The 24,951-nt window shown below is 42.9% G+C and overlaps 1 protein-coding gene across 1 annotated transcript in view; it reads left to right on the plus strand.

Moving 5' to 3' along the window:
- The first annotated feature begins 1,382 nt into the window (after nt 1-1,382).
- hecw1a (HECT, C2 and WW domain containing E3 ubiquitin protein ligase 1a) overlaps nt 1,383-24,951 on the plus strand; it is a 57,352-nt gene continuing 33,783 nt past the window's right edge. Inside the window, exons 1-5 of the mRNA XM_030129753.1 lie at nt 1,383-1,663; nt 15,827-16,151; nt 16,233-16,340; nt 19,544-19,638; nt 24,662-24,737. Coding sequence (XP_029985613.1) covers nt 1,634-1,663; nt 15,827-16,151; nt 16,233-16,340; nt 19,544-19,638; nt 24,662-24,737 — 634 coding nt within the window. The 5' untranslated portion in view covers nt 1,383-1,633. The remainder of the gene's footprint in view (nt 1,664-15,826; nt 16,152-16,232; nt 16,341-19,543; nt 19,639-24,661; nt 24,738-24,951) is intronic.

Consider the following 24,951-nt stretch of genomic DNA (forward strand, 5'->3'; position numbering starts at 1 on the left):
AATATTTTTGGGGGTAAACAATAATAATAATAAAATATCAGTCGTGGTTCTCGGATTTAAGAGAGAGTAATTTGAATTTCAGAGATTTTCATCTGTGTGAGTGGATTAAAGTGAGGACAGATGTGAAGTCTAGATGAACTGGGACTGTGGGGGTGAAATTATGGGATGGACCTTATGATGCATTGAAGTTATCCACTCCTTTGGCACAGTTAAAAAAAAAAAAAAAAAAGTAAAAAAGTTTAAAATTATTCAGAAACATTGAATTGAGATGGTAGATTTTTTTTTTTTTTTAATTTTGGTGTGAATGCTGGATGCTGTTCACATTTAAATTGATATAAGCAGTGTATTAGCTGAAAAGGATAGGCAAAAAAATAAGCTTTTGCTTCTAGAATATTCCTTTTTTGGGGGGGTATGTTTATTGTGATTGATGTACTGAGTACAATGATTGATGTCAAACCAAAAATAAATTCATTCATTCATTAAAAATAAATAAATAAATAAATAAATAAATAAATAATAATAATAATAATAATAATAATAATGGCATCAGTATTGGCATTGACTATCAGCTAAAATGTAATTTTAAATATCACTATTTGACTTTGGAAATATTTTTTGTTATACTTGAACAGAAAACATGGCGTGCCCCCCCCCCCCCCCCCCCCCATTCATTCATTCATTATTAATACATTTAAAAACAGAAATATCCCCTGTTAAATATTTTCCACTGTCTTTCCTCCAAACACCATCTGTTTTACCAGTGTTTTCCTCCATTCTTCTGTTTCCTGTTTTCTTTTGCTGACACACGGTGAAGAAAACCGACGCAAAAAAAAATACTGTACAATGAAATAAAATAATTAAAAATGATTCTAGAAACATTCATGTATATATATTTTTTTCTTATATATTATGATCAATATTGTCATTGTTGATGAGGATAATTTTTAAAATACAAAATAAAACATACAAAACAAGAAACGACGCACGAGAGGAGGGCGGGGTTTGGAGATAGTTGGCGCTCGTGTCTCTGCGTGCGCGTGTCTCGTGTGTACGTGCTCGCGGTGGGGGGGGGGTGTATGGATCCGTTCACGGGAGACACAGATATGAGGCAGCGCACGAGAGGAGAAAAACGCGGTGTGTGATTGGCTGGGAGGCAGTGGTACCCAGCTGCGTCAAGCGCAACGCATGCGTGTAGGAAGTCACCGGAAATGGACCTTCAAAATACCAACCATTTTGCGTACGCCGCCTAAAAATGTCCCTAAATGCGGTAAATACACGTATGTAGACGCGCAGGTCAGCGTTTACCGTCTGTGTGAGACTGTTCCGGTCACCGGCTCCGTCCTCTGTGCTTCGGTACCGGGCTGTGTTGGCCTCAGAACCGGAATACGTCCGTCTTATTCATGCTAGCTCGGTGGTATCGGTGCTAGCTTGACGCGGTTCCGTCGTCGGAGGATGTGACTCCAGCCTCCCTCCCTCCCTCCCTCCCGCTCGCGTGCCCATCGGCCCTGTCCTCGGTTACCGTTTGTTTGTTTGTTTGTCTTCCTCGTGCCCTTTAAAACTGTCCTTTAAATGGAGCTCGGTGGAAATTAGCAGCCGCGTGCGTCGTCGACTTCGAATCCGGGAACGTTGGAGGATGATCCACCGGCAGCTGCTTCTGTCCCAGGTAGGGCTGTAAGTGTGTGTGTGTGTGTGTAATTGCTGCCGTTTCCCGTCAGATGGGTCTCCAGCAGCGACCCAGCTCATCTGTGTCAGCCCCCCCCCCCCCCCCCCCCCACACACACACACACACACACACACACGAACCGGGCCGGGCTGGGCCAGGCAGGGGTTTAAGTCCTCACACACACACACACACTGAACCGGACTCACTTAAAGTGGGTCAGAGGTGGTCCACACAGACCCGCTTCTGGAGCTCCATGTTGGGCCTTCAGCTCCAGTAGAAGTTGGAATCTGCAGTATTATTTCATGCAGCGGTGTCAAACATTAGGCCCGGGGGCCAAACGTGTGCCCCCCCCCCAGGGTCCAGTTCAGTGGGATGAATGTGAACCGGGTCATTCTAATGGTTGAATTTCCCAGAAGTCTCTACTCCAGGCATCAACCTGAGCCAATTCTGGGAAATGTAGAATTCTTCTATCTGAACCCTCATGCACTTCCACACCCTAGTTCAAATATCTGCAGTATGATCAGAACTGGTGCAATAATCAATGCCATTCTACTGTTAAAAATGCCATTTACTCCTATGTTTGGATACAGTTTGAAGAAAATATAGTCATGCAGTAAAAAAAAATATTAAAAATAGAACCAGTTCTATCCCAAAGCTAAAGTTTTGTGTAAAACATCTGTAAACATATATGGAGACATGGTCAAAATTTCAAAATTTTGATTAACTGGCCACATGGTCATTTTGGTGATCAAATAAAGAGTATTTTTGTGAAAAACTGAAAACAACCCATTTTATTCATTGCCTCACAGCAACACTTTTCATTGAAATGTCGTCTTTTTGCAGTATATTGTTGCATCTTGACCATAGGAATCAATGCAAAAAAAATTAGGTCTCTACTAGGGATGTAACGATTACCAGTATAATGGTAAACCGCGGTAAAATCACAGACGGTTAGTATTACCGTTTAAATTCTAATTCTCATGATAACTGTGTTTGATTACCGCACTTTTAGGGGAAAAAATGCCTATGTAAAGATCTACTTTTATGTCAGATATTTGAGTATAGTTTGAATTTATTCCAATTTTAATTTTCTATACCTAATATTTGAACCAATATTCACTTTTAAAGTCTGTGAAAAGGTTCGTTAAGCATCTGTGTGTTATTTATTCAATAAATTATATACAGTTTTCAAATTGGATTTTATATATTTTTTGTGTTTTTTGTCCTTTTATGTTTTTATAGTAGGTTAAAGTGAAAAAATAACAGACAGATGATATAGATGAAGCTGTGCTGAAAAAAACAGATCCCAAACATGGGTATAGTAAACATTTGTTTCTATAGTATATAAAGGCCAAATCAGAAGGACTGAAAAACAGACAGAATAGACTCAGACCACTAAGGGTTAAAATTGGAATGTTTCTGCAACAGAAGGAAGATTGTACCTGTGATTTTATTTATTTATTCATTTATTATTTATTTATTTATTTATTTATATTTTAAATACAACTTGGTTAAATTATTTCAGTGTGTGTATCAGTACTTTTTGAACATTTTGAGCACAATTTCAACAATACCACGATAATAATGATAACCATGATAATTTTGGTCACAATAACCGTTATATGAAATTTTCATATGGTTACATTCCTAGTCTGTACATTCATCCATTCTGTCACAGTGCACGCCTGAAGAGAGAGGACATCTGGAAGAATTAGCCTTTGGGCCGATTTCAAGGCCTCATGGACCAAACATGAAGGCACCTACAGTTATTCTGATGCCAAATCTGGTCTTTTCAGGGGGATTTCAGCCCAGACAGTCAGTTTCAGCAGTGTGGATGGAATACCTAAGGACAGAGAGCTCCTCAAAGTTGGACCAAAAGCAAATTTGCAAAATAAAAAATAAAAAAAACATTAATTTTCAAAGTGCTGTATCTGCTAAACTATTACAGATATGACATTAAAATTTTGGATATGTTTGTTTATCTGGTAGGTGAACAAGTGTGAATTTTTTTCAGAATTTTCTGAGGGGGTCATGTGGGGCACTTTCTGAAATCTGGTTGATTTGGGATGGAATGACCCAACCGTCATCACATGCTGTGTTTCCACTACATGGAACCGGCTCGACTCCACTCTGGTACCAGGTCCTATTCCAGACCCTTTCCACTCTGGTACCAGGTCCTATTCCAGACCCTTTCCACTCTGGTACCAGGTCCTATTCCAGACTGGTTCCACTATGGTACCAGGTCCTATTCCAGACCGGTTCCACTCTGGTACCAGGTCCTATTCCAGACCCTTTCCATTCCAGATCCTCCCTCTTTCCAGTCCCTGGTCGTCATAGCGATGCGGTGCGTTCCTTCTGTGTGCTCTGCTCACAGTTGCTGATAAACTCACTGGTTGCCTGTTGTCTGGTCAAACTCCTGCTGAATGTTTGCGTCTGAACCTCCTGGACAAACCATGGTGTAGTTTTACAGACTGTCATCATGTGGATTCACCTACTGACAGATTTACTGGAAAAGGGCGGGGCACACACACCACTCTGACCAATCAGAGGTCTGCAGTGTTTACACAGTGTCACCTTTAGTATCTGGTCCCCAGTCCTGGAACCTCAGCAGAGGAGGTACCAAAAAACTAGTACCAGGTACCAGAGTCCAAAAAACTAGGACCAGGTACCAGATTCCAAAAAACTAGGACCAGGTACCAGATTCCAAAAAAACTAGGACCAGGTACCAGATTCCAAAAAAACTAGGACCAGGTACCAGATTCCAGGTCCTTTATCGTAATGGAAATGCAACAAGGCTGAGCCGAGCCGAGCCGATACCACTAGGGCTGTTAGAAAATATCAGTTTTGCAATATATCATGATATTTCCTTTCACAATACTGTATCGATATTAAAAAGTACTGTATCGATATTTATAGGTATTTTTCAAATTCAGATATGGTGGATTTTCATTTTTGTTTCTCATTTTTCTTTATTGTTTATATCCTGTTTATTATTATTTAACCCTGTTTTATTAAATAATGGTTATTTGAAGCATCCTAAAAGTACTTTTTATTTTCTTACTGAGAGTGGCAGATTTTAGTTCCTTTGGAAACTAGGAGAATTAGAAAAAAAATAGCATTAGATCCTGTTCTGATCAAATAAAAAAGTGTTTAGTGTTTGTGCAGATTTCTGGTGTAATTCAATTCTTCCAGGAAATAATCTTTAACAAAAGAAGAGAAAACAAATAAAAAATTGCCTTTTTAACAGTATCATGATATATCGTATCGTGATCCTAGTGTTGTGATTTGTATCTTATCACCACGTTCTTGCCGATACACAGCCCTAGATACCACGTTGTGGAAACGCGGCATTAGTTCTGGTTCCACTTTCAGAGCAGTTCAGTCTGAAGTAGGGCTGTAAGAAAATATCAGTTCTGCAATATATCGTGATATTTCATTTCACAGTACTGTATCGATATTTAAAAGTACTGTATGGATATTTTCAGGTATTTATTCAAATGCAGATATTGTGGAGGTTCATTTTATTTTTTTTGTTTTTCTTTTTTGTTTATATTTTTTCTTATTATTTCACACTCTGTTATTCAATAATGTTGGTTCCTTTGTTTGGATTGAACTCAAATCCTGTTCTGATGTTAGTTGTGAACTAATAGAATCTGAACATTTGAACAGGATCTGAAACTGGAATGTCTGGAAAACAGAATTTCAGTTTGAACTGGGGATGTAATGGTTACCAGTATAATGATAAACTGTGGTAAAATTCCCGACAGTTAGTATTACCGTTTAAATTCTAACATTTTGTGATATAACATTAGATCCTGTTGGGATCAAATAAAAATGTGTTTAGTACTTGTGCAGATTTCTGCTGGACTTCAGTTCTTCCAGGACATACTGTTTTAAAAAAAAGAAACAAAACCAATAAACAAATCGCCTTTTTAACAGTATCGTGATATATCGTATTGTGATCCTGTTATTGTGATTTGAATGGTATCGTAAGATTCTTGCTGATACACAGCCCTAATCTGAAGTGGGTCAGACCGGTCCAGTACCATCAGAATCACCTATAAATACAACTGTACACACAGGTTTGTCTTTGTAAATGAAAACATTTTCATGTCATTTTCCAGGGTTTACAATAAAAATTATCATTTCACAAAAAAACATGAATAATCTGAACAAATATAGATGTCCTCATAGAAGTCTGTAATTGGACCAATATTCTGATGGTTCTTAAATGTGTGTTTTTCTGTTTGTTTTAATGAACATATTAAGTAAATATTCAACAGAGGCAGAATATTGTTAAAATTACACTTATTTTTCTTAATCAATTTTAGGCTGTTTTAAATTTACATGTACATTAATATGCACTGTTCCTTTAAATAAAAAAAAAAAAAAAAAAAAATATATATATATATATATATATATATATATATATTTTTTTTTTTTTTTTTTTCTTTCATTTTTTTAATTAAAAAATATTTATTTTTTTATTTTCTTATGTTTTTTATTTTATTTTTATTATTTTATATATATATATATATAATTTTTATTTTTATTTATTTATTATGCTATTTTTAAAAATTTTAAATTTTTTTAATTTTTAAATTTTTTTGTTTTTTTAATTTTTTAAATTTTTTTATTTTTTTTTAATTTTTAAATACTTTTTTTTAATTTTTAGATTTTTTATTTAATTTTTTAGTTTTTAACTTTTTTTATTTTTCAATTTTTAAATTTTTTTTATTTTTATTTTAGTTATTTATTTTAATTTATTTTTTATTTTTAACTTATTTGTAATTTTTTTAAAAAATACTTTCAATTGTTTCTTTCTTTTTCTTTTTATTTATTTATTTATTTTTTTTTAATTTTTAAAAATTATTTGTTTGTTTGTTTGTTTATTATAATTTTGTTCTGATTGTACTGGTCCGGCCAACTTCAGACCAAATGTTTTTTTGTTTTTTTTTGTTATTTTTATTTGAACAATGAACTGTTAAACAGTATATAAACATAAAATACATCAAAAAAGGATAGAAAATTTCACAATTCACAATATATTTTACTTTTCAAATAAATAGAACACAGAAGTTATACGTGTGTGTGTGTGTGTAAATGCTCGAAGTATTAATAGAAATTATACAAATTAAATAAGGTTTTTAGATGTTATCCGGTAAAGACCTATCTGCTAAAATATAAGGAAAATATTGATACTCTTTGTTCTTTTTGCGACAACGCAGAGGAAACAATTTGTCATTTATTTTGGGATTGTACCTACACACATATATTTCGGATTGATTTAAATAATTTTATAAAAAACACCAAAATTGACCCTTCATGTAAATTGAACTTTACACATTTTATTTGTCCTTTCACAAATTGATAAAATAAATCCAGAAGAAATAATATATTATCAATCTTTTAGTTATTTTTGCCAAATTTCATGTTCATCGCACTAAATTTGCACACCAGCGTCCAAACATTATTGTTTTTAAAGCTCTTTTCTCCAGTTTTTTAGACAATTTAAAGAACATCATAAATTCTAAAGCAAATAAAATTAAAAAAACTATGTCAGGTGTCTAAACTTCAGACCAAATGTGGCCCCTGAACCTGAATGACTGGTTCAGTGACAGACTGGACTCATGTGGACTGAATGATCACTGAGTTCAAGTGTCCAGTGTCTCAGCTGTAGATCTGCAGTGTCTGTCAGGGATCCAGCTTTGGGATGGAGCTCCTATCAGTCCTATGATCGTACATAGTAGGACCCCCACCCCCCTCACCCTTTGTGTGGGGATTCCCATCCTTAAAATCCTCTTAAATGCTTCAACTACACACAGCCTGCTCCATTTTCCTTTTGTTTGGCTCATTTTAATCAGTACTCCACTGGGTCGCAGTCTTTGTCTGACACCCCCCCCCCCTCTCTTTTTGGAGGACCATAAACCTCCAGTCTTCCACTGGTTCGATTCTAACTGTTATTGTCAGAAACATTTATATTGTATCCATACTTTTTTTCTTTTCCTTGAATAGTTTTTGATTCAAATTCAAAATATCTTAGATTTTTGTGTGAATAATATAAATAAAGTCACCCAGACTGCTCTGAGACAATATTTGTCCAAATAAAAATCGTAAATGTCCAATTCTGACCAACTGTGCCAGTCCAGTTCCTTTTTTTAGTCCATCAAACACATGTTGGTTCCACAGATGAACATGTGACCAGTATCAGTGGGTCCATGAGCCCGTTTACTATTGGACATCTGAGAACAGAAAAGTCCAAACTGGTCCAAACTGTCCAAACTGTCCAAACTGTCTAAACTGGTCCAAACTGGTCCAAACTGGTCCAAACTGTCCAAACTGGTCCAAACTGTCCAAACTGGTCCAAACTGTCTAAACTGGTCCAAACTGGTCCAAACTGTCTAAACTGGTCCAAACTGTCTCAACTGGTCCAAACTGTCCAAACTGTCCAAACTGGTCCAAACTGTCTAAACTGGTCCAAAACCCAAACCTGTGCGTCCATGTGTCCAGTCCAGTCCTTGTCCATTGTCCAAACCTAAACTCTTTGTCCAGGCTAGTGACAGATCACCATGGTAACAGATTGGTTTGATGTCCGTCCATTAAATGAGTCCAGGGTGAATCCAACCATCAGACATTAGTTCCACCTGATACATGTTCCAACCTGAAGGACTAAAATGGTATGTATGGACTCAGGTCTATGGATGGACTCAGGTCTATGGATGGACTCAGGTCTACGGATGGACTCAGGTGTATGTATGGACTCAGGTCTGCGTATGGACTCAGGTCTATGTATGGACTCAGGTCTACGTATGGACTCAGGTCTGCGTATGGACTCAGGTCTATGTATGGACTCAGGTCTACGTATGGACTCAGGTCTGCGTATGGACTCAGGTCTATGTATGGACTCAGGTCTACGTATGGACTCAGGTCTGCGTATGGACTCAGATAAATGTGGGCGTGGACTCAGATGAATGTGGGCGTGGTTTCACATCCACCCATGGGTGGGTGGGTGTCTGCTCTGCTCTCAATGAATAATCATGTCGTCTTAAACGCAATTACACCAGTTAATTACACTGGTTAATTACACTGGTTAATTACACCGGTGTCAGAACAAGTAGTGAGGATGACTGGGGGATTTCCCAGGAGATTAGTGTGTAGCTGTGGATGCTACGATGCTAATGCTAATGCTAATATGAGTCTATGGGACTAATGAGGACTGGAGAGATTTAAGCACCAGTATGACCCTAACCCTACAGCCTTAACCCTAACCCTAAAGCCCTAAGCCCTAAGCCCTAACCCAGGCATGTCCAAAGTCCGGCCCGGGGGCCAATCACGGCCCGCGGTCAGATTTTCTACTGCCCACAGCTTCGGTTTTATAATGTATTATTTATGGCCCACTTGGACTGTTGAACCGAGTACATGAATCATAAAAGGTTCAAAATGCAGTTTCTCCTTTCACCTCATGGTGGCAGCACCACTCTAACTCTATCTGGCTCTGTGACCTTGCCGTGAACCCTTTTCGCTAATTTCTAACCATGGCGCCTGTAAATAAAATAACGAAAATTGACAGTGAGGGCCGCCGCTTCCAGGAGAGATGGGAATTACAATTTTTTCCCCTGAAAATCGAGGCGATTGTGTTTGCCTAATTTGTCAAGAGACTGTTGCCTTGTTTGAGGAATTCAATGTAAAGAGACACTAGCAGACAAAACATGCTAACGCATACGACAAGCTAGCACGGAGTGAGCATTCCGAAAAAGTGAAGCAAATTCAAGCTGCTTTAAACTCACAGCAGTGACTCTTCATGTGAACCTGGGAGTTCAATGAATTCACCACCAAGGCAGGCTACCAAGTTGCCAGGTTAGTTGCCTCTAACTGCTGGTGTTATGTACTTGTAGATGTGACACAAATATTAGTTTCTGAATGATTTTGTGAAAGACAAGAGTAAGAGTCATATGTTTTCATCTTAAACGTTAACAGACTTTACATTACTGAGTAATATATGAGTAATGATTACTCATATAAGTCATGTTTAAAATGAATGTGGGGTTAAGATTTTTATCAACTTCTTGGACGTTTGTTCTACGTTATCTGACTCCAGTGTGAAAGGAAGGCAGAATTGTTTTTTTTTTATTTGTTCACACCTGAGTGGCTTAGATTTGGTTACATTGCCATTTAAAAAAATGATATTGTGACAATGAAAATAAAATTGTTGTAGAACAGTGCTTTTATATGTAATTTTTACCGTTCGAAAAACATCCGAAGGGACCACTGGCCCCTGGCAGTCTCCACATTATCAGATCTGGCCCTCTTTAAAAAAAGTTTGGACACCCCTGCCCTAACCCTAAAGCCCTAACCTGAACCCTAAAGCCCTAACCTGAACCCTAAAGCCCTAACCTGAACCCTAAAGCCCTAACCCTAACCCTAAAGCCCTAACCTGAACCCTAAAGCCCTAACCCTACAGCCCTAACCCTAACCCTAAAGCCCTAACCTGAACCCTAAAGCCCTAACCCTAAAGCCCTAACCTGAACCCTAAAGCCCTAACCCTAAAGCCCTAACCCTAAAGCCCTAAACCTAACCTTAACCCCTAACCTTAACCCTAACCATAAAACCCTGACCCTAAAGCCCTAACCCTAACCTTCTAACCCTAACCCTCTGTGTTCAGACTGGGGTTAGACTCCCACCTGTTCAGGTAGATTCTGTCACATCAGGACTGGGGGCGGAGTCAGACCCTAGACTAACCCAATAATAATAACAATAATAATAATAATAACAATAATAATAATAACAATAATAACAATAATAATAATAATAATTATGACACCCTTTGGTCATGTGGATGCTAACCAGTGGGTCAGACTGGGCTCTGTTATTGTCCTAGTGTGTGTTTTCACTGCTACACCATCAAACCCTGTAATTCAAACTAGAACCTGAAGGTTCCACATGTTCAGCGATTGCACCACCCAGTCACAATACATCCCATCCCTCCAGTGGTCAAGGTGCTAATCATGCTAACTGTGCTAATCATGCTAACTGTGCTAATGTGTCCTTCCTCTGCAGGCGTGTGGCGCTGATCATGTGACCATCAGTACATGCACATGTGTTATGGTTGTGTGTCTACCTGTGATCAAATGTGTGTATTCACTGTGTGTTTAGTCAAGTGTCTCTAGTCTGTTTTCCATTTTCCCTCTAATTAACTGAATATAACTTGCTCATGTGTTTAATGGAAAAACGATAAATGAGCTGGACCACGACAGTTTCACCCAAACTTGGGTTTAGGGTTAGGGTTAAGGTTAGAGTTAGGATTAGGGTTTGATTCAAACCAACACAGATTTCTGTTCCTGTTTATGAAAGGACTGACACTGACGTCTACCACAACTAAAGAAACTAAAGGACCGACACTGACATCTACCACAACCAAAGAAACTAAAGGACCGACACTGACATCTACCACAACCAAAGAAACTAAAGGACCCACACTGACATCTACCGCAACCAAAGAAACTAAAGGACCCACACTGACATCTACCGCAACCAAAGAAACTAAAGGACCCACACTGACATCTACCACAACTAAAGAAACTAAAGGACCCACACTGACATCTACCACAACCAAAGAAACTAAAGGACCCACACTGACATCTACCACAACCAAAGAAACTAAAGGACCCACACTGACATCTACCACAACTAAAGAAACTAAAGGACCCACACTGACATCTACCACAACTAAAGAAACTAAAGGACCCACACTGACATCTACCACAACCAAAGAAACTAAAGGACCCACACTGACATCTACCGCAACTAAAGAAACTAAAGGACCCACACTGACATCTACCACAACTAAAGAAACTAAAGGACCCACACTGACATCTACCACAACTAAAGAAACTAAAGGACCCACACTGACATCTACCACAACCAAAGAAACTAAAGGACCCACACTGACATCTACCGCAACTAAAGAAACTAAAGGACCCACACTGACATCTACCGCAACCAAAGAAACTAAAGGACCCACACTGACATCTACCACAACCAAAGAAACTAAAGGACCCACACTGACATCTACCACAACTAAAGAAACTAAAGGACCCACACTGACATCTACCACAACTAAAGAAACTAAAGGACCCACACTGACATCTACCACAACCAAAGAAACTAAAGGACCCACACTGACATCTACCGCAACTAAAGAAACTAAAGGACCCACACTGACATCTACCACAACCAAAGAAACTAAAGGACCCACACTGACATCTACCACAACCAAAGAAACTAAAGGACCCACACTGACATCTACCACAACTAAAGAAACTAAAGGACCCACACTGACATCTACCACAACTAAAGAAACTAAAGGACCCACACTGACATCTACCACAACTAAAGAAACTAAAGGACCCACACTGACATCTACCACAACCAAAGAAACTAAAGGACCCACACTGACATCTACCGCAACTAAAGAAACTAAAGGACCCACACTGACATCTACCGCAACCAAAGAAACTAAAGGACCCACACTGACATCTACCACAACCAAAGAAACTAAAGGACCCACACTGACATCTACCACAACCAAAGAAACTAAAGGACCGACACTGACATCTACCACAACTAAAGAAACTAAAGGACCGACACTGACATCTACTGCAACTAAAGAAACTAAAGGACCCACACTGACATCTACCACAACCAAAGAAACTAAAGGACCCACACTGACATCTACCGTAACTAAAAAAACTAAAGGACCGACACTGACTTCTACCGCAACTAAAGAAACTAAAGGACCCACACTGACGTCTACCGCAACTAAAGAAACTAAAGGACCCACACTGACGTCTACCGCAACTAAAGAAACTAAAGGACCGACACTGACATCTACCACAACTAAAGAAACTAAAGGACCCACACCGACATCTACCACAACTAAAGAAACTCAGCAGCACATTTGGGTATAAAACCTTTTTTTTTTTTTTTTTGCTTAATTCAAGATTTTTTTTGCTTAATTCAAGAATTTTTCTGTTTAATTCAAGATTTTTTTTTTTTTTTGCTTAATTCAAGATTTTTTTTTTCTTAATTCAAGAATGTTTTTGCTTAATTCAAGATTTTTTTTTTTTTGCTTAATTCAAGATTTTTTTTTTGCTTAATTCAATTTTTTTTTGCTTAATTCAAGATTGTTTTTGCTTAATTCAAGATTTTTTGTTGCTCAATTCAAGCCAAAAAAAAAATCTATCAGTGAAACAAGTGTAAATGATCTTGTTCAGATTAGTGTAAATCAGATTTTCCAGATCTGTGGTCTCTAAATCAGTTCTTATATCTCACTGTACAGTTCCTCTGTCGGTGATTCTGTCTGATTTTAAGTGTGATCTGATATTTGGACTTGAAATGAGAATTTATATAAATATGGGACCAGAGTCTTTGCCCCAAGTGGAGGAGTTTAAGTATCTTGGGGTCTGGTTCACAGTGAGGGAAGAATGGAGCGTGAGACTGACAGACGGATCGGTGCAGCATCTGCAGTGATGCGGTCACTGTACCGTTCTGTCGTGGTGAAGAGGGAGCTGAGCCGAAAGGCGAAGCTCTCGATTTACCGGTCAATCTACGTTCCTACCCTCACCTATGGTCATGAACTTTAGGTCATGACTGAAAGGACAAGATCCCGGATACAAGCGGTCGAAATGAGTTTCCTCCGTCGGGTGGCTGGGCGCACCCTTAGGGATAGGGTGAGGAGCTCAGTCACCAGGGAGGAGCTCGGAGTAGAGCCGCTGCTCTTCCGCGTCGAGAGGGGCCAGCTGATGTGGCTCAGGCATCTGTTTCGGATGTCTCCTGGACGCCTCCCTGGGGAGGTGTTCCGGGCATGTCCCACCGGAAGGAGGCCTCGGGGAAGACCCAGGACACGCTGGAGAGACTATGTCTCTGGGCTGGCATGGTAACGCCTCAGGGTCCCCCTGGATGAGCTGGAGGAGGAGTCTGGGGAGAGGGAAGTCTAGGTGTCCCTGATTAGACTGTTGCCCCCGCGACCCGGCCCCGGATAAAGCGGAGGATAATGAATGATGAATGAATGAATAAATATGGGACAGTTTAGTTCAGATGGACGATGGAACAGGGACTAGTGTGTCCATTTGTGTTTCTGCCTTCTGTCTCTTCCATATTTTTTTCTGACAATGCTGAAGTATGACAGTCTGATGCTAATGTTGTTCTTGTGCACCTGAATGTTGCGTGCTGCGTTCACTGTCTCTGCTGGTTCTTTTCTGTGGTTTTGTAACGCACCTCCTCCCCCTCCCTCAGGTTTTGGTCTGCTTTGGGTTGACTGGTCATTATGCTGATGCAGCTCTGTAGTTTCAAGGTCAGTGCCCCCCCACCCCACCCCACCTCCACCTCCACCTCCACCTACCTCCACCTCCTCCACCCTGTCCATTTACCTGTGTACAAACCACCCAGCACATGGGCCACACAGCATGAACATGATGCACTGTGGTTGTTCAACTGTGGAAGTAAATCTGTCTCATCAGATTTTGAATAATTAAAGCTATTGAATTTCTAGCACTGAATTTTTTTGCACTGAAATTAAGTATCTGAATTTTTTGTTTCTGAATTCAACTATGTTCATAAATTTAGAATTTAAAAAAATTCAGATGCAAAAAATTCAGATCACACATCTGCGCTGACCATCTTCCTGTATCGGTGTCACATGACCAACCTAACATAACTTGATTGGCTGGCTGTCGGTTCGACTTGAGATAGAATCGTTGCTTATCTTTGGTGTCCCGGATGTGTGATTGGAATTTTTTTGCATCTGAATTTTTTTGTGTCTGAATATTTTGTATCTGAATATTTTGCTTTTGAATTTTTTTGCTTTTGAATTTTTTGCGTCTAAATTTTTTTTATCTGATTTTTTTAGATTCTAAATTCATGAACATAGTTGAATTCAGAGACAAAAAGTTCAGATACTTAATTTCAGTGCTAGAAATTCAATAGTTTTTATAATTCAAAATCTGATGAGACAGATGGACTTCCATAATTTAACTTGACATACATTGACGTTGGAAAATAATGTGTCAGTATATTTGTTTTGAATGTTGGGTTTCTTCTACATGTGTGGAATGTGTCGTGCTCTGACCCAAAACAACAGAATCAAACCCCAGCTGACTGGGTTTGCAGTTGGTTTTCCTCTGTTGTGTGTGTGTGTGTGTGTGTGTGTGTGTATATGGGGGGGGGGGCTGCCCTTGAGCTGCATCCTAACTGGAACATTCTGTGATCCAGTCTGGGATCAGGGCCTGGAAAAGCCACCCCCCCACCTCTGGATTCAGTCATGATGAGGCTGCAGCTCCAGCAGCGCTCAGTTCCCTCAGTAGATCAGCTGACTGATGTCCACAGAAGTCCAAAACACACTGAGGACGCATTCTCTAAAGGCTGGCTTTGGTTTGGGGTCACACAGGTTCGGAATGTTGGACCCTGAACTGTTAGAGATGAAGAGTTCATGGTCCGTCATGGTCCGTCATGGTCCGTCATGGTCCATCATGGTCCATCATGGTCCATCATGGTCAGTCATGGTCAGCCATGGCCTGTCATGGTCCATCATGGTCAGTCATGGTCCGAACACTGGCACAAACTTTTCTTCAGTTCACTGGAGGACAAACTGGTTCAGCTGTTGACGGTGCAGCCAAGCCATAAATGAAATCAATAAATAAATACAAATAAAGGTAGAAGACAAACTGGTCCTGGTTATACAAATGTTCATTATATTGACAGAAGTCTTGGGACACGTGCAGTTCCACCCAGATCACCTGTGGATTCAGGTCCACCCTCTGAGCTGGACCAGTTTGAGTTGGGTTCAGGTTTTCCTCCAGGTCTACCAGTCTATGGGGGTTCTGGTCCAGTCTATGGGGATCCTGGTCCAGTCCTGTATTAGTGAGTTCAGGTCCTGATGTTGGATGAAGGTCTGGATCCCAGTGTCCACAGTCCAGTCCAGTTCCTCTGGACCAACCCCACTAGTTCATGTCTTAGGACAGTGTCCACTGCTCTAGGGGACAGTGTCCACTGCTCTAGGGGACAGTGTCCACTGGTCTAGAGGACAGTGTCCACTGGTCCAGAGGACATTGCTTATGTGTTTCAAATCGTCTTCCTCTTGTTCCTTTGTGTTGTCTCTTGTTTCAGAACTTGTACCAGAATCGGTTCCTGGGTCTGGCCGCCATGGCGTCTCCGACCCGCGGTGGCGCTCCATCCCGTCAGCGCTGTAAGGACGCGGCTCGACTGGGTTTCAGCCCAGAGACATTGGCCGTGTCCAGGCTGAACCCGGACGGCTTCGTCCTGGGTTTGTCCAGATCCACCAGCGACAACGACCTGGTTTCCCCCGACGCCCGCTCCACCCTCACCATCAGCTCCTCCCACTACACCATCGGCCAATCAGAGGACCTGCTGATCACATGGGACATTAAGGAGGAAGTGGACGCTGGAGACTGGATTGGAATGTACCTGGTTGGTGAGTGTCCCGTGGCTCCTTCAGCCTGTGGTCTGTGTGGATGTTCAGGTGTTGTCCTCACCGTCCTCTGTTTGTCCTCAGATGAACCTCAGTCGGAGAACTTCCTGGATTATAAGAACAGAGGCATCAGCGGCTCACACAAGGGACAGATCGTCTGGAAAATCGACTCCGCCTCTCACTTCAGTGACTGTAAGTTCCAGACAAACCTCCTGTTGTGTTTCAGCCTGATTTAAACGTATGTATAAAGGGTCTGCACATACGTCACTGCCCCCCCCCCCCCCAGGCCACGCTCCTCTCAGTCAGACAGCAGTAAACACAGCCAGAGAAAAGGAACATGGGAAATCTGAAATTAAATGAAGGACAGTTGGACTGGACATGGATCTGTACGAGCTACCAAAGAACAAGTGGTCCATGAACACTGACATGTGGACACAAATGGAGGATCCAGACCTGATCCAGGGTGGAGGGGGTCAGCGCTATTTGGACCTGAAACAAATATACATAGTTTTATCAGGACTGACAACCAGAGTCCAAAACTAGGGCCCAGAACCAGCTGATCCAAAGGGTCCAAAACTAGGGCCCAGAACCAGCTGATCCAAAGGGTCCAAAACTAGGACCCAGAACCAGCTGATCCAAAGGGTCCAAAACTAGGACCCAGAACCAACTGATCCAAAGGGTTCAAAACTAGGGCCCAGAACCAGCTGATCCAAAGGGTCCAAAACTAGGACCCAGAACCAGCTGATCCAAAGGCTCCAAAACTAGGGCCCAGAATCAGCTGATACAAAGGCTCCAAAACTAGGGCCCAGAACCAGCTGATCCAAAGGCTCCAAAACTAGGGCCCAGAACCAGCTGATCCAAAGGCTCCAAAACTAGGGCCCAGAACCAGCTGATCCAAAGGCTCCAAAACTAGGGCCCAGAACCAGCTGATCCAAAGGCTCCAAAACTAGGGCCCAGAACCAGCTGATCCAAAGGGTCTAAAAACTAGGGCCCAGAACCAGGTGATCCAAAGGCTCCAAAACTAGGGCCCAGAACCAGCTGATCCAAAGGCTCCAAAACTAGGGCCCAGAACCAGCTGATCCAAAGGGTTCAAAACTAGGGCCCAGAACCAGCTGATCCAAAGGGTCCAAAACTAGGACCCAGAACCAGCTGATCCAAAGGCTCCAAAACTAGGGCCCAGAATCAGCTGATACAAAGGCTCCAAAACTAGGGCCCAGAACCAGCTGATCCAAAGGGTCTAAAAACTAGGGCCCAGAACCAGGTGATCCAAAGGCTCCAAAACTAGGGCCCAGAACCAGCTGATCCAAAGGCTCCAAAACTAGGGCCCAGAACCAGCTGATCCAAAGGGTTCAAAACTAGGGCCCAGAACCAGCTGATCCAAAGGCTCCAAAACTAGGGCCCAGAACCAGCTGATCCAAAGGCTGCAAAACTAGGGCCCAGAACCAGCTGATTCAAAGGCTGCAAAACTAGGGCCCAGAACCAGCTGATCCAAAGGCTCCAAAACTAGGGCCCAGAACCAGCTGATCCAAAGTCTCCAAAACTAGGGCCCAGAACCAGCTGATCCAAAGGGTCTAAAACTAGGGCCCAGAACCAGCTGATCCAAAGGCTCCAAAACTAGGGCCCAGAACCAGCTGATCCAAAGGCTGCAAAACTAGGGCCCAGAACCAGCTGATCCAAAGGCTCCAAAACTAGGGCCCAGAACCAGCTGATCCAAAGGCTGCAAAACTAGGGCCCAGAACCAGCTGATCCAAAGGGTCTAAAACTAGGGCCCAGAACCAGCTGATCCAAAGGCTCCAAAACTAGGGCCCAGAATCAGCTGATCCAAAGGGTCAAAAACTAGGGCCCAGAACCAGCTGATCCAAAGGCTGCAAAACTAGGGCCCAGAACCAGCTGATCCAAAGGGTCTAAAACTAGGGCCCAGAACCAGCTGATCCAAAGGCTCCAAAACTAGGGCCCAGAACCAGCTGATCCAAAGGCTCCAAAACTAGGGCCCAGAACCAGCTGATCCAAAGGGTCTAAAACTAGGGCCCAGAACCAGCTGATCCAAAGGTCGTTTCCAGTAGGTCGTGGACTGACCCCAGTGAATATATGCATGATCTACTGGGACTGAGCAGATTTACTGAGTCTAGTTCAGATCCAGTCCTTTATCCAACACAGATACTACTGCTGTGGACCAGCAGGGCACCACTGCATTCTGGGAAATTAGCAGATTTACACCACCTGGTTTAAATGAACACATTATTCTGATAATATTATGGCTTTATTGTCAGAATATGACGACTTTAATCTCATAAACTAATGACATTTTTGTTAAATTATGAGGGTTTTTTTTTTATAACTACGACTTTTTTCTCAGAACATTGTGATTCTTTTTGTATTTGACTTTATTCTCATAAAATTCCAGGTCTTATCTCCATATTTTCTGACTTTATTCTGGTGGTGACCAGTGTTTTTCTTTTCTTCTGTGGTCCTAATACTCCGTCGTAGCTTTATTCTCCAGTTCCTCCGTATTTGTAAAACTAGGTTGGCCTCAGTTTCAGTTAGTTTACTAATCATGTAGGAGCACAAGGTTCACAATCACAAAATGAGACAAAAACCATGAAAGATCTGATCATGAAACCAAGAGCTGCACTAAGAAGGACCGTTAGCCAAAACAATAGGTCATTTCAGGTCTGATTGGACCCAAAAATACAGCATCAGTGAATGTTAGCTGACACCAAACAGGATCCACAGATCTAGGTTTGGTTTCCTGGATTTGTGGATCCATCTCCTTCTCTTTTCTTTGTCTTTCAGTGTCTGTAAAACGATAGCTCCCACTGCTTTAAGAACCTGAAAATACAATCAATCTCACAACAGCTCTGCCCCATTTTCGATTCAGTATTGTTCTTCAGTTTAGACAAGATTGAAGCCAACGCTGTCACTCATCTGCCTCTGTCTGACACTCAGTTGGCGGAACCGCCGTGACTTCTGCTAACGCTGACGTCAAGTGCAGACCCTCTGTTGGTCTGTTCTGTAAAGTTGAACCCTGCCTGAAGAACCGGTAGAACAGAACCATCAGACCGGGTTTGCCTCAGAACTGTCATGTCAGAACTTCCATTCAGGGTTCAGATGGTGCTTGAAATCCTTGGAAATACTTGAATTTCAATATTGTGTTTTCCAGGTCTGAAAAGGGCTTGAATTTCAGTTGGAGTGCTTGAATTATAACCAAATCTGATACATTTGGACAAATAAAACTTTATGTCAAAAAAGAAAATTATTGGATGTTCTCAGGTGGACTCCAGGTACATGTTTATCTGTGGGTCGGTGCAAGTGAAATCTGAACTCAGTTCAAAACAGGCTTTCTGAAAGGAGACTAGTACTAGTGTAACGTCCTGTGGTCTTTGTGCGGTCCTCAGCCGAGACCCAGATCTGCTTCAGGTACTACCATGGTGTCACCGGAGCTCTGAGGGCCACCACACCCAGCGTGACCATCAAGACCGGACCGGCACTGGTGAGTCAACAACAAACAACAACAAATACACTGACAATCACATACATACAACACATCCAACATCCAACAGTCAGAGTCTGGACCCTGACCCTGACCCTGACCCTGTTCCTGACCCAGGTGTGATTTGTGTGGTTTAGATAAAAATTTAATCTCCTCTGGTTGAATTGGACTGGTTCCATTCGGTGTCAGTTGGACTGGTTCCATTTGGGGTCAGTTGGACTGGTTCCATTTGGGGTCAGTTGGACTGGTTCCATTTGGGGTCAGTTGGGTCCTTACACTGGTTCCTCTGTGGACACTGGGGGGAGTGGCTTAGTTTGGGGCTGGACCTTTAACACCTTCCACTCCTTCTACATTTTCCACAAATTCTGTATCTCCTCCCTCTCCTCTCCTCTGTCTCCTCTCCTCCCTCTCCTCCTCTCCTCCCTCTCCTCCGTCTCTTCTCCTCCCTCTCCTCCGTCTCCTCCATCTCCTCCGTCTCCTCCTCTCCTCCCTCTACTCCTCTACTCCCTCTCCTCCTCTCCTCCTCTCCTCCCTCTCCTCCTCTCCTCCCTCTCCTCCTCTCCTCCTCTCCTCCCTCTCCTCCCTCTCCTCCTCTCCTCCCTCTCCTCCTCCCTCTCCTCCTCTCCTCCCTCTCCTCCGTCTCCCCCTCTCCTCCTCTCCTCCCTCTCCTCCTCTCCTCCCTCTCCTCCGTCTCCCCCTCTCCTCCTCTCCTCCCTCTCCTCCTCTCCTCCCTCTCCTCCCTCTCCTCCTCTCCTCCCTCTCCCTCTCCTCCCTCTCCTCCTCTCCTCCTCTCCTCCCTCTCCCTCTCCTCCCTCTCCTCCCTCTCCTCCTCTCCTCCCTCTCCTCCTCCCTCTCCTCCTCTCCTCCCTCTCCTCCGTCTCCCCCTCTCCTCCTCTCCTCCCTCTCCTCCTCTCCTCCCTCTCCTCCCTCTCCTCCTCTCCTCCTCTCCTCCCTCTCCCCCCTCTCCTCCTCTCCTCCTCTCCTCCCTCTCCTCCTCTCCTCCCTCTCCTCCTCTCCTCCTCTCCTCCCTCTCCCCCTCTCCTCCTCTCCCCCTCTCCTCCCTCTCCTCCCTCTCCTCCTCTCCTGTCCATGTCTGTCAGAGGGTGGCTCAGTCCAGCCCTCAGTGTCTCGGTGTCCTCCTGCTGTGATCTGGTTTCCAGCTCGGCCTTCTCGGTCTGCTGCTGTGGGCCTCAGGAAATGCTGATGGGCTCAGAACTTGATCTGTTCCTGCTTCCGGAGGACAGAGGAATAAAAATAGCCACCGTAGGAAAAGAGACAGGGAGGAAGGGAGCAGTAGGGAGAACAGAGTATGGATCAGGTGAGTCATTCAGGTCTGTGAAGCCCAGCCGACGGGAGCTTTCAGGTCCAGATGAAGGTGTAGAGAGGAGGACGGAGCGGACGGAGCGGACGGAGGGTCCAGTTTGAGGGGGACGCCGCAGACGGAGGGGACGCAGTGTGGACTGGTGTATGTGTGTGATGGACGGCATGTGTCTGCAGCTGGGACTGTTGTCTCCCAGTCATCCTGACGGGACCGGCAGGAGGAGGACGAGGCTCAGCTGGATAGCCTGGGTAAACACCGGTACTCACTAGGGATGAGAATCGAGAACCAGTTCTTTTTGAGAACCGGATCCCAGTAGCTCGATTCCTTGGAATCGTTGCCTGCTTAACGATTCTGCTTATCGATTCCGCCTCCGTTGTACATGCGCGGTTGATGTCACGCGTACGCTGTGTTGTTTTGGTCAGAACGTAGCCAACATGGTGTTGAGGCAGAAACAGACTAAACAGACCACACCAGGTCCAAACAGACCACACCAGGTCCAAACAGACCACACCAGGTCCAAACAGACCACACCAGGTCCAAACAGACCACACCAGGTCCAAACAGACCACACCAGGTCTAAACAGACCACACCAGGTCTAAACAGACCACAGGTCCCAACAGACCACACCAGGTCTAAACAGACCACACCAGGTCCCAACAGACCACACCAGGTCCAAACAGACCACACCAGGTCCAAACAGACCACAGGTCCAAACAGTCACACCAGGTCTAAACAGACCACAGGTCCAAACAGACCACACCAGGTCTAAACAGACCACACCAGGTCCAAACAGACCACACCAGGTCCAAACAGACCACACCAGGTCTAAACAGACCACACCAGGTCCAAACAGTCACACCAGGTCTAAACAGACCACAGGTCTAAACAGACCACACCAGGTCCAAACAGACCACACCAGGTCCAAACAGTCACACCAGGTCTAAACAGACCACACCAGGTCTAAACAGACCACACCAGGTCCAAACAGACCACAGGTCCAAACAGACCACACCAGGTCCAGTTGAACTCTGTCAAAGCTTCCATTTCTTCTAAAGGTGGAATCCCTCCAGTCTGTTCAAACATTTGTCCACATGTGATTCATTTACAGGAATGTCACATATTTGATTCACTACTTAGAGACGCTATTGAATCTAGCGGCAGAGTGAACACCAGGCCGTCATCTGGGCCCAGTTCTGGTTCCAGTGCGGGCAACAAACGTTGTACCCCCTGAAATACAAGTTTCTGAAGGTAGGGGAAAGGAAATGAGGAGCACAACAACACTGTAAGCCCGAATAAGTTTTCTCAAAGAATTTGAGGCAAGTGATTGCACTTAAATGATTTGAGTAATGATTGACTAATCAATTGGTTTAAGAAGGTTCAACTTTAATGCTAAAAGTATTGAACTTAAACTATTAAGTAGAAAACACTAAAAGACAAGTTATTTGTACTTTAAATCTGTTGTAAAGTCAACCCCACTATCCAACCATTCAACTCAGTATTTTAAGTTACATTAATTTTCTCAATTGCAGCCAGATTAATTTATCATTGATTAAACAACTGTTTTTAAGATAATCAAACTCAAAATCCTATTCCTGACCAAAATAGTTATAACATTATTCAACTTAATATGTTGTAGCATGAATGGAAGTTAGCTCAATGTCATTTGCTAGTATAGGAAGTGCTTTTAATTTGACAAGACGTTTAGATTTCCATTGTACAATAACAGTCTTAGATGAACAGGAAAGCCATAGTTCTTCCTCTGGCTCTGACTCATGGTGCAGCTCTACAAAAATACAAAAACAAACACAAAAAGGCCAATAAACACTGCCATACACACATTAAATCCAAATGAACACTAACACCACAACCCTGCTGAACCCCTGCACAGAAAAAGAACACATTTTCAACAACATGCCCAATACCCACAATGCAATGCGAAGCTAAAAAGGTGTGGTCATGACTAAGACTTAGTGATTTAATTCCATTCAACTTAAACTTTTTTGTACTTTCAACTATGTCTGCAAATTAGTAGAATATACTGAACATTTTATAGTAACATCATAAAAATTAAATCATTTAGGTGCATTGTAATTAAAGCATTTTAGTAAATACAAATTCCGGGCTTACAGTGAATGGGAGACGAGCAGAGTCGAACCGGTACCACGTAGTGGAAATGAGGAAATAGAGGAATTAGTAAAGAGTCTGGAGTTTCACTTTCACTGCACACCCCCCCCCTCCCCAAACCAGGCCCAGCATCATCTGTTATTATTATTTGTTCATACTGTATATGTTCTATTTTCTGTGCAGATGGAAATATATAAGACAGTTCATGCAAACACACCTGTTTGTACTCTTTTATTCCCTCAGCCAATGAGAATCGATGAGAGTCGATAAGAGAATCGGATCGATAAGCAAAATTGGTAATGGAATCGGAATCGTTAAATTCTTATCAATTTGCATCCCTAGTACTCAGTGTGCTGTAGTTTACTGTCAGGGACACACTGAAGGACACACTGAAGGACACACTGAAGGACACACAGCAGGAGCTCAACCAGTGGGAACGCTAACTGTATCTCCGTCTCTATCTCTAACTCTATGTCTTGACTTGGTTAATTTCCAGCGTCCTTCTCCCTTTCTAGTCTCTGTGGTCCACTCAGTTCTCTTCCTCCTCCTCCTCTGCCTCTTCCTCTGCCTCCTCCTCCTCCTCCTCCTCCTCCTCTGCCTCCTCCTCTTCCTCTTCCTCCTCCTCCTCTTCCTCCTCTTCCTCTGCCTCCTCCTCCTCCTCCTTTTCCTCCTCCTCCTCTTCCTCCTCTTTCTCTGCCTCCTACTCCTCCTCCTCTTCCTCCTCTTCCTCTGTCTCCTCCTCCTTTTCCTCCTCCTCCTCTTTCTCTGCCTCCTCCTCTTCCTCCTCCTCCTCTTCCTCCTCTTCCTCTGCCTCCTCTTCCTCTGCCTCCTCCTCCTTTTCCTCCTCCTCCTCTTCCTCCTCTTCCTCTGCCTCCTCCTCCTCTTCCTCCTCCTCCTCTTCCTCCTCTTCCTCTGCCTCCTCCTCCTCTTCCTCTGCCTCCTCTTCCTCTGCCTCCTCCTCCTTTTCCTCCTCCTCCTCTTCCTCCTCTTCCTCTGCCTCCTCCTCCTTTTCCTCCTCCTCCTCTTCCTCCTCTTCCTCTGCCTCCTCCTCCTCTTCCTCCTCCTCCTCCTCCACAGTATTGATCACAGGATGTGTTCAGTGGAACTGGAGCTGATGAACAGACAGACTCAGGGACAGAACAGCATGGTGGTGTGTTTAGAGGACTGACTTTATGTGTGTGTTAGTAGGACTGGACACACACACACACACACTCACACACACACACGCAGTTCATCTAGTGTGGATATAAAACATGTCTTCCCAGGGTTGGACTGACCCACTTCCCTCTTGGCTGTCATTAAAGTTTCATGTTCCACTGCAGAAGGGAACACACTTATGGATGGGCAGGGTTTGGCTGTTGGTCACAAATACAACACAACATGTATATATAACATATATACACAACACATTTATATTTGGGATAAATATTAAATAAAAAGTGCATTGTTATTATTGCAGGACAGGAGAGTATTGCACGACTTATTGCACAGAATTCACCTTTTTCATGGTTATTCATATATCATCTATTATAGGCAGTGATTATATGTATTCAGTGTGTGTGTGTGTGTGTGCGCAGGTGCTGAAGCCGGTGGTTAGTCCTGAAGTGAACCGTGGACTGGGCAACAGGAGGCTGATTAACTTCTGCTTATCGGGTAGGATGGTCTGCTGCATTCCACTGGGGTTGGTCCAATACAGGCCTCAGCCTCTGACCAATGACTGTCCAACACACGCACACACACACACACACATATATATATGTGTGTGTGTGTGTGTATTAGAACTGGGCAAGTTAACGCATTTTTACCACATTAACGCATTCAATAAATAACGCAGACAATTTTTTTTCTCCCGTTAATGCCATTTTCT

The sequence above is a fragment of the Sphaeramia orbicularis genome, unplaced genomic scaffold (genome assembly GCF_902148855.1).
Source record: "Sphaeramia orbicularis unplaced genomic scaffold, fSphaOr1.1, whole genome shotgun sequence".
Taxonomy (NCBI): Eukaryota; Metazoa; Chordata; class Actinopteri; order Kurtiformes; family Apogonidae; genus Sphaeramia; species Sphaeramia orbicularis.